This window comes from Quercus suber, unplaced genomic scaffold (assembly GCF_002906115.3).
Source record: "Quercus suber isolate HL8 unplaced genomic scaffold, Cork oak 2.0 scaffold_19, whole genome shotgun sequence".
NCBI lineage: Eukaryota > Viridiplantae > Streptophyta > Magnoliopsida > Fagales > Fagaceae > Quercus > Quercus suber.
In genome coordinates, this window is record NW_027069484.1 from 1204708 (window position 1) to 1215682 (window position 10975).

Sequence of the window (10975 nt, forward strand, 5' to 3'; positions counted from 1 at the left end):
CACGTGAGAGTTATTGTGCGACCGAGAAGAAGGAGATGGTAAGGGCAATGCCCATCTGGAAGTGGGACCCTCAGAGGGAAGAATGATTACAATCCGAAGAGGTCATCTTCTGTCCAAAGAGGTTATATTCCTCTGACGAGAATAGTATAGGTCAATTGAACGTATAAGAGGTCAAAATGGTCTTCCGATGACTCCTCCTGATCAAGATAAGCTTTGAGTACACTGGAAGACGATAAGGATGAGAAATATCTAAGGGGAAAGCTGCTACCACCGTATTTAATGTTCTGCAGCAACTTTTCTGGCCGCATTTATGTGAAAAAGACCCTTGAACAGTATATTCTCACCTACCGCCACTCACACGGAGCTGAAGAAGATGCTTGACGTGACACATACTAAAGTAGATTCACGGATGAAGTACAAGTGGACGATGGAGATGAAGAGAAGGAATGTTATATAAAGGAAAGAAGCTCCTAACGTAAAGGGGGGGAAGAAAAAAGAAGAAAGAGAGAACTTGACTGTAACCCTAAGACCTTTGTTCATCAGAAAAACAATAATATAGCTCTTCGGATATTCAAGCTTTACGTGTAAATCCATGTTGGCTTGTGTTTGAAAGTTGTGATTCGTTGTTGTCAATCCAATACTTAACCTAGCTCTTTCACCCATACTCTACAAATTTATTGTCTTGGGCTTGGGCCACAAATCCTAATCCTACAATTATTATTATTATTAAATGTTGGGTGAAAAATGTACTAATAAAAAAATAAAAATAATAAAAATAAAAAATAAAAAACACCAATAGAGTGAAAAGACATTCTTATATTTTACATACTTAACAAATCATCACTAATAGCTTCTACACCACACCAAGAACGACGTAACATAACTTACTCTTCTTTAATATGGGAATTAGAGTTTGAACTTTCCTTCCCCCATGGTTGAAAGTACTGATTTATTAAAAATCATAAATAAGTAAAAACTTCACACCACTAAAATCTGTCCCAAAGATAAATTTTATCCTTACGCCCCTTCTCTTTTCACAAATCAAATTTTGGCCCATGTTAATTGATTGTTGAAATTTCTCAAAATGATAATTTTCCACCTACAACAAGATGCTTTTCCATTTAATTTTTTTGTGTAGGTTTTGAATTTAGGGTCTATTTTCCCACTAGAGACTACCAAATGGCCTAAAAAATAAAACATACTCTCTTATTTGAGGTTTCTTTTCATAGATAAATGTTTTAGTTCATGCTTCATACAATTATTTGGAACTATAAAATATATTAATGATTTTACATATATGAATTAGCCAACAAAAAGTATTTTCTAACTCATTTTAAGGTTGTAACCAAATACAAGAAAATGAGTTAATTTTCTAGAAGATGTTTCCAAAAATAGGCACATCTTTTTAAAATGATTTTTTTTTTATTGAAATATACAAAGTGTAAATATTTAATTTTTGATCGTCATATATGCTTTTAAAAAAGCACACATACAAATTCAATTTGATTCTTTTTTCTTTTTTTACTTTTCTTGATATGTGCATATAATTTGACTTCATTTTTAAAAATATAATAAAATATTAAATTTGCATTAACTTCTTTCCTTCTTTAGGATACTTATTAACAAAATATATTCATGTAGTGTACCAAAGACACTTTCTGCTTCTTCTTTTTTGTTTTGATTAGGTGGAATTTTAGAGTTCCTAGAGGACTTTATCTTACTATTTTCAAAATGTGTGTAATTCCCTCGTATCACACACTTCAAGTACTTATAAGAAACAATTCATTGGAGGTGGCCTCAAGATATTAGCTAAGAATTTTGAACCCTTAACCTAATTGATCTCATACCTTGTTCAATGTTTAATTGTCAGTTGCAATGCATATTTAATAATTTCATTATTATTTTAATATATATTTGGATTATTTCAAACATGGTTTTGAAATACACACAATATAATAATATATAATAGTCTATTAATACAAAATTTAACATGTGTGTGAAGAAAAATGAGATAATTCAACAATAAAATTTTAAATTTTCAATCCAATTATAAGAAGTTAGTGCATAGTGTAGCATTAATAACAAATTACACCGAGTGTAACCTTTTTTTTTTTTTTTTTTGGAGAAAGTCACCAAGTGTAACTTTATATGATTTTATATCAAAATGACCTTATTTGTACAAAAATTTAGAATAAAAATTATTAAAATTCATTCAATATATAATGGTTTTTTTTTTTTTTACTTGATAAATTGACTGATTCGCTGAATAAAACTTGAACCTCTATCTCACCTGCCACCCCCATAGTTTTATCGTGGAGGTGTTATTTGGTACCATGAATTGAAACTTTTATTTAAAATAATATTTAATACGGCTTGAATAATAGTATCTGTGGGGATAAAAGCCCAAATTCATATATTGGGCCTTGGGTCCTATATGAGGATGTGGGTACGTCCGAGAAGAAGTAAATGATTGGGAAAGACCTTGGAGTGGAAAATCACGTAAAGAAATCATAAAGAAATATAATCTGAGGAGCTTATCCTTCTCAGATATGAGGAATACTAGTCAAGCAAATACCTGGGCAATTTGGGCAATCTTCCAAGAAGTTTCAACGATAAGGACGAACTTCATACACGTATAAAGTTGATAAGAATAGAGAAATATCTAAGGAAAAAACTGCTACCACCGCATTAAATACACTGCAGCAACTTTTATAATCATATTTATATGGAGAAGACTTCTAAACAGTGCAACTTCAGCTACCACCACTTATAGAGAACCAAAGAAGATACCTGATGGGACATGTACTCAAGTGAATGCTTAGATGAAGAACAGGTATACAATCAAGATAGACTGAAAGAAAACTATATAAATGTAAAGGACCTCTCATGAGAGGGGGACTGAAAAAAAGAAAGAGCAGGAAGGAAGGAAGGAAGATTTATTATAGCTCTAAGAATTGTATTAGCTTTTAAAACAAAAGTTCTTCTCCTCGGACATCAATTTATTCAAGTTTCAAGTTTGTCTTTTTACACTTATTCATCTTGAAAAACCTTTATTAAACGTTGTTTAGTTCACAATCAGCCCAGCTCTTTCACCATTCTCTACAAATTCATTTGTATTGGACTTGTTGGGCTCGAATTCCATATCTTTTGGGCTTGGGTTACAAATCTTGACCCTACAGTATCCATTTTATAATGAAATGTGCACTTCAACTTCTGACCCTTTGTGAACTCTTTAACATTGGCTTGGAAAGCTTAAAGATTTTATATAGTTCATCCATATTTATACACATGCACATGCCCTTTGATTCACTTAAACTAGCTAGCAACACTCTTCAATCTTTTAAACGGCTCAAATCATGATACAAACAATAGTTTTCGTGTATTATTTTATTTGTTGGAAATCATAACAAATAAAAAAATCTTAATGGCTTAAAAATATGTTAAAACCGTTGTATTTAGACAATGTTTTCCTCCACACAAGAGTTGCTTACCATTACAACAAAATTTGTATTGTCACTGTGATATAGCTGATCTACAAATAACATTTTTGAAGGGACATATTTTTTAATTTCTTAAGAGAAATCAATCTTATTATAAAAATGAGAGTCAAACAATATATGTATTATTTTTGAAAAATTATAAATAAAGTGTTAAAGTTGCTAGAAAAGTTAGAAAAAATCTCCCAAAGTTTATATAAATCTGCAAAAAAAAAAAAAAAAAAAAAAAAAAATTATGCATAACCTAACTTAAATTTCGGTTGATTGAATCTCTAATGAGAATACTAAAACCATTAAACATAAACTTTTGTTAAATATATGACAAAGTCACAAGACTCACAACAAATGCATTTTTCACATTTTTATTTTTCTATTATTTCTTTTACTCTATCTAGTATCTACTCTAAAGAGAGAGTAACATTTATTTTCACTTTCAAAACAGGATCAAATAACATTCTCTCCCTGTCCAACTAAAATCAATCTTGTACTACAATCTACTTAGAGACATTCAATGGTGGGTGGAGCTATTCGTGTTCAAAGTTTCAAATATGATTACAAATCTGAACTGCGGCGGATCAGCCAAACGAGCTCCCATCTGATACAAGTACAACGATTATATATTCTAGATCCGTGCTTATCAAAAACTATATAAGTTTAGAAAGTCAATTAAGCATTTAATCATCATGAGAGAAAGGTCCACAAATTGATTGAGCAAAGAGAAGAATCAGTTGACTTTCGGCTTAGAGTATATCTTAATTAAAGTGGGCCGCCTGGAACTTAGAATAAATGGATCGGGTTCTTCTATTTCAATATTAATAAACTTGCCTAATCAACAAAACACAAATTATGTGCAAGAAACGCTCCCACCATCTCTGGAATTTTAGCATTATGGAATAGTAAAATACAAATGCAATGGTTTATGGGACCCACCTTCCCACCATCTTCATAGTTCAAAATCATTTATAGTATATAGCAACGGTGCTACGATTCTGTCCACAAAAAACCAAAAAAATAAAAATAAAAAATTTAAGAGGGTGTTTGGTAGAGTAGTTTGAAAATTGTTGTTTATAGTTTTTTGAAATACGTGTGGGTGAAAAAGTGTGTTGAAATGCGTAAAATATTGTTTAAAAACTAAAAAATGTTGTTTGAAAACACAAACCAAACGGGCCTAAGCATTTATTTTTTGATCGATCAATTGGGGGGTTTTCGAGAAATACTAGGAGGAAAGGGGTAACGTTGTCATCTCCTCTCTCTCTCTCTCTTCCCATATCTACGTTTTCTTTTGGAGTCGCAGACAACCTTGAAAAAGTGGGGGAAGCTTCCTAAAGAAACCACACGGTTTTGCTTTGCTTTTGTCCTTCTTTTCGCCGCTCGTGTTTTGATCATCAATCAGCAGCAAATCAATGAGAATCAAAGACCCTGTATTAGACTGGACTTCGTAAGGGCTAAGTAGAGGTTTTGAATAGAATCAAACTCTTATCAGTATCAAAAAGAAAGTACTGGTGGTTGTTGACTACAACTTGAATTTGGCAGAGGAGTTACTTACAGCCATGGAAGGAGCTCAGATGTGGTAAGTCCGTAAATGCCAGTAGTAATAGCTAAGCTGACCATACCATTCTCATACATGTAAATTTAATTTTGTTCCTATTACTATAAATGCTAAAACAGACCTATCTTGTATGAGCATTTATTGGGATAGATGGCTTCCCAACGGCACAAAAAGCCTCAGCTTTTAATTCCTCAATTACTTCTCAATAGCAAACAAATTTTTTTTTTTTTTTGTCTGTTTGTTTGTTTATCTCAATAGCAAACAATTTTTTTTTTTTTTTTGTCTGTTTGTTTGTTTAATATATATATTATTTCCAGTCTCAAACTCAGTTTTTGATTTTTCTCTGTTTTAGCTTTGCAGAACCAGAAAGGTTATGATTACTCTGCTTGTTTCGTGCAAAAGCAAAACCCAGTTCAGCTTATAAGCTCAGAATGATTCCCTTTCGAATCATTGTCTCAATTTTCATAATTGTGTTTCCAATTCCAACTAGAGCCCAAAGCAAAGACGCGTGCAATTCTTCATACGGCAGCGAAGGTAAAACCGTACAGTATCCTTTCGGGTTCTCGGGCTCGTGCCCGATCCTATTAAATTTCACCCCCAAAAACAACGTCTCCGAAATCCATCTCGAACAATTCCCAGTCTCATCCATAACCGCAAAGAGCATCTTCCTCAATCTCTCGGCTGAATGTGGCCGTCCGATCAAAACAATAGAACCGCTCTTCAATCACCCCAACTACTTACCGACGATCCAGAACAGCCTCCTCCTCCAGAACTGTACCCCCACCACCACCACTCTAAACAGCAGCTGCGTTTTGTCCACCAGCTTATTCCGAGCCCAGTTCAAGCCGAAGAAGTGCGACTCGAGAAGTGACAACATAAGCTGCTTTTCGAAACAACAGAGCAGAGAAACGACGCCGTTTTTGAGATCTGTGGATGTCGAGGCGACACACTGCACGTTCTTGTTCTCGTCCATGTTGGTGAACAGCTCGGCCCTCTCGCTCCAGTTTCAGACGCTTGAGTTGGCCTGGTGGCTCCGTGGGTCGTGTGGGATAAACGAAACGAACCCTATGTGCTCTATGAATTCGATCTGTAAGAATGTCACTGGAGCCAACGGGTTCCGATGCAGCTGTGAGGATGGGTTTCGCGGTGATGGCTACCTCCACGGCCAGGGCTGCCAAAAAAGTGAGTCAAACTCGCCTGCATCTTTTTTCTCTTTATATAATAATTTATTAATTTAGACAAATTAACAAATTAAATCTTGCAAATTTAATTTAAATTTTAAAAAAATTTCTTTTCCTTTTCTCCTATATCTGTACGTATATGGCTTATATTAGCTTCAAAAGCTACTATACTCTACTGTGAGTTTTCCAAAAATGTCCTTCCTTTACCATGTGTGTGAATTTAACTTTAATAAATAAATAAATAACTATACTGTCATAAAAATAACACATTATATGTGTTTCTCTTAATTTTAAAAATTTTATAATGTTTGTCATGTGCTTTGGATTTTCTATTTACCATTTATTAGTTATAAGATAAATACATCTAATTTATTTAGACAAAAGAATTAAAATTTTAAATTGATGAAGTTATAATCATCAGTTATTTATTTATTTAGGAAAATCGCCAGTTATATTGTTATTTGTGCATAAGATGAAATACTTAATTGTAAAAATTGATAGGAGTTGTAATATTAGTGAGGGAAAAGTTCTATAAAGTTATGGAAGTAAATTATGAAAATGATAAATGGATGGGAATCCGTAGGTGACATGTCAATCCCAAATCCACACATTTAACACGCGTAATTAAAAGCTATACTAGAATTCACGTGAACTTAGCTATTTATTCATTTAATATTATTATTATTATTATTTTGGTTGGATGGCGTAAATAATAGACTAACAAATTGCCTTTGACGAAGGTAAAATGGTAAACGATCTGGCACGATATCTGTGAGTTGGCCAATCAAATCAAAAGTCACATGCTTTTTTATCTTCTCAGTCCACGCTTATTTGTATAGTCCTAAATGACTGTAGAGTAACAACAACAACCAAAAAAAAAAAAAAAAAAAAATCCATGGCTTCCTTCGTGGAGCCGTGGCACACATAAGCTTTGTTTGTGGGGTAAAAAAAAAAAAAAAAAAAAGGTACTGCAGACTGCAGTGCTGTCATTCCTCTGATTTGGTATTCAAATTATAGCCTGAAAACTTTATAAAAGATTGACAATGTGGGGAGTGTGTGAAAACATGTTAATGTTCTGGTAGACTACTAAGAACTAGAACTAGATAAAATGTGAAAATTAAGGTTCAAGACTAAAGGGTCTTTCTCAATAGGTAAGTTGAAGAGATAAAACAGAAACTTAGTGTGTTGATTATTTACAGTAGTCGGTCCTACATATGGTTACTATTCTTGGCCAATTGGGTCATGATTATTTTGCAACCTGATTTCTTAGGATTCAATTTTGTCTTAGCTATGGGTTTTAGTTCAATTAAAAAGGAATTGGGTAAGGGTTTAAGGGATCAGCAATTGATTTTCAAGTTACTACAACTTCTGGGAGTTTTCCTAATATGGAAATTATTTGATGATGGTTTACGCGAATGTAGCTAAGGTCTGTAAGGTTGAACAAGTCCAATTCTGGTTGGAAAAAAAGGTGCTTGCCAGAAATAATCCTTCCAAAGTCAAAAGACTTTTTGGCAATTCCTTCTAGCTGTTTATGTCGTGATTTTAGGGGAAGCACATGGCTGAGCTGGATAGGCTTTAGACTTTGGACCAACAAAATTAGAAAGGAGAGAAGACTTTGATCAGCCGAATTTCCAATATCGGTTGTTTTTTGTTTTGCACAAACAAATCACCTGATGTACCATGTTTGATTAGTTGTTTTTTTAATGCATATAAATTACAATGCTCCTCTCTTTGGAACTTCCATGTCAAGAATAAACATTGAAATGAAGCTTTAACAAATAGCATCTCCTCCCCCAATAAAGAAGGGATGGAGAGCATTTTGAGTGGTTCACCTCCTGGAATTTCCAACTGAAACATCCAGGATCAAATTCCCACTCCCCCAACTATCAAATTATCCAAAAGCAATTTAACTTAATGAATTACTGTTTAGTTTCTTGAACAAACTTAACAAAGTAATAAAATAGATTTCTAACTATATACGGTAATTAGCTACATAATATTTGAATTTTTGTCTAAATCTCAAACGAACTTGAAATAATTTTTTCGTTTTTGTCCATAAAGAAATAAAAAGGAAGAAGCCAAGTAGGGATGTGAATTTTTCACTTTCAAGTATACACATACACAATGCCTGGCCTTTGATGTAACTAAGCTGAAACTTATTGCATTATAATTGAAACTTCGTCTGTTTACTGATCCCTTCTTCCATTAATTGTCATGTGATTAGTTTCTGACTGCAATCCTTCAAGGTACCTGTCTGGCAAATGTGGAGACAATAGTAAAGTTCGTTTTCTCCTTGGAGGTAATCTCAATCTCAACTCGTCATTACAAAATGGAAACTGGCCCTGGAAATTCATGGTATCCAAATGGTTTTGTTTGCTCCCACATATGATTGATGTAAATGTATTCCACATGGTTTATTTTAAGATTTCAATCTCTTATACCAACACACACACACACACACACACATATATAAATGTTGTTTCATTTGGGGTCTTTTACTAAAATCTCAAAGAACTTGATGTTGATGTTAGCTAAGTTGTAGAATCAAAAAGAAACTTTAGTTAAAGATATTTCTTCAAGCTTTTTGATTTGAATCATTTTCATAATTTTTTTATATCAAGAAACCTTGGAAGACTATTTATCAAATGTTTAAGAGCCTTCATCTGAAATTTAACTTGGAATAGGTAGTAAGCTAGAGGACGCTCAAACCCAATCGAATTGCAATGTGGTTCAGCCCCAATTGAGTGTGTGTGAACATGAATAACATTTGATAGAATTTTCATTTATTTGAGGTGTATGTATCTAAGCCTAAAGATTTTTGAGTAATAAAATGATCAACATTGTTCTGTTTTTAGGGGTTGCTGTTGGAGCTTCTATAATGGCTGGTCTGTCTCTTTTTTGTTACTTTATTCGGCGTCGTTCCACTTGTTTGAAAAACCAAATGAGTACAAGACGCCTTGTATGTGAAGCTGCTGGCAACTCCAGTGTTCCTTTATACCCCTACAAAGACATAGAAAGAGCAACTAATAGCTTCTGTGAGAACCAAAGGCTGGGAACTGGAGCTTTTGGTACGGTTTATGCAGGAAAACTTCACAATAATGAGTGGGTTGCCATAAAAAAGATCAAACATAGAGATAACAACGGTATTGATCAAGTCTTAAATGAGATTAAGCTCCTTTCCTCTGTGAGCCACCCAAACCTAGTCCGCTTGTTAGGTTGCTGTATAGAGGAGGGTGAACAAATCCTTGTCTATGAATTTATGCCTAATGGTACTTTATCTCAGCATCTACAAAGAGAGAGGGGCTCAGGTCTCCCATGGACAACACGACTCACAATTGCTGTTGAAACTGCTCGTGCTATAGCACATCTCCACTCTGCCATGAATCCACCAATTTATCACAGAGACATCAAATCGAGCAATATATTATTGGATCGCAGCTTCAAATCAAAGGTAGCTGATTTTGGTCTTTCTAGACTTGGCCTGACAGAAACATCACACATCTCGACAGCCCCACAAGGGACTCCAGGCTATGTTGATCCTCAATACCATCAAAACTTCCATCTTTCTGATAAAAGTGATGTTTACAGTTTCGGGGTAGTTTTAGTAGAGATAATAACTGCATTGAAAGTGGTTGATTTTGGTCGACCTCAGACTGAAGTGAATTTGGCAGCACTTGCTATTGATAGGATTGGGAAGGGTTGCTTGGATGAGATAATTGATCCTTTCCTTGAACCACATAGGGATGCTTGGACACTTTATTCTATTCACAAGGTGGCTGAGCTTGCCTTTAGATGCCTCGCTTTTCATAGTGACATGAGGCCTTCTATGATGGAAGTGGCAGAAGAGCTGGAACACATCAGGCGCAGTGGGTGGGTATCATTTGAGGAAAATATATGCATGGCAAATTCAGTGGTATCCTCTTGCTCATCACCGCGTAATGGAAGCATGAAGTCATTGGATGGTATGGTAGTCGGGAAGGCAGGGGTGGAGAGTCAGAGATTGTTTGGCTTGAAGAAGGTGAACGATTGTCTGGCTTCGCTGGAGGAGGTTAAGGATTGCTCCCCTGTTTCTGTTCATGATGTTTGGTTAAGTGACCAGAGCTCACCTTCAACGAACAGCTTGTTGGGTAAAATGTAAATCGGTGATATGAAAGCTGCTTAGCTTTATGTTATCTTGTGAATACCATACAAGTATTTTAGAGCTCTCTCATACCAATTACCAACCTTACTGCTTGTACATTGCTTGTAGGCATCACTATTATGCTTAATCTTAGATTATACAGTACTTATAGGTATCTTTATTATGCTTAATCATATATTTCTCTTGATAAATTACTTTTTGTCCCAAAAGGTTAAGTCGTTCAATTGCAGACATAAATTGTCCTTATTAAATTTTTAAGATATGAAGTACGTGGGAATTTTTTAACCATTCTCACCTTACATGATTTCACAAAATTCTTTGACAATATTCAACAATTGCCTGATGATACTAAAGTCCAAGATTTTATTTAGCATTATGAATATAGTTTTAGGTTCTCATATGCAATAACATTTCACTACAAAAGACAATTGGAAAGGCCTAGCCGAGGAGAGGATGGGCTTCATGGTGTTTCAACAGTTGGTCGTGGCTTCTCACCAGATAAGCCAGTGTTGATCACATTATAATTTGTCCAGCCAGCAGAATTCAATTTCTTGCAACACCAACGAGTTTTGCTTTCATAGTGCACTTGTTTGCATAATGAAAATTC

The 10975-nt window shown here is 34.4% G+C and overlaps 1 protein-coding gene across 2 annotated transcripts; it reads left to right on the forward strand.

The window, feature by feature from the left end:
* Positions 1–4668: 4668 nt before the first annotated feature.
* LOC112038054 (wall-associated receptor kinase-like 14) lies at positions 4669–10562 on the forward strand. Of its 2 annotated transcripts, none has more exons than XM_024070862.2 (4): positions 4669–5067; positions 5407–6228; positions 8452–8526; positions 9083–10562. In XM_024070862.2, exons 2-4 carry the CDS (start codon positions 5478–5480, stop codon positions 10363–10365), a joined length of 2109 nt encoding a protein of 702 aa, XP_023926630.2. In that variant the 5' UTR covers positions 4669–5067; positions 5407–5477; the 3' UTR covers positions 10366–10562. The 2 variants fall into 2 exon arrangements, with proteins under 2 accessions (XP_023926630.2, XP_023926629.2); XM_024070861.2 differs by having other exon boundaries at positions 4670–5067; positions 5399–6228.
* The last annotated feature ends 413 nt before the right edge of the window (positions 10563–10975 follow it).

Bases quoted from the DNA above. Each gene is read 5' to 3' on its own strand.
- LOC112038054 (XM_024070862.2), top strand. From the start codon at position 5,478: ATGATTCCCTTTCGAATCATTGTCTCAATTTTCATAATTGTGTTTCCA. The intron at 6,229-8,451 runs GTGAGTCAAACT...TCATGTGATTAG, and splicing joins CGGCCAGGGCTGCCAAAAAA to TTTCTGACTGCAATCCTTCA. The intron at 8,527-9,082 runs GTAATCTCAATC...TTCTGTTTTTAG, and splicing joins AGTTCGTTTTCTCCTTGGAG to GGGTTGCTGTTGGAGCTTCT.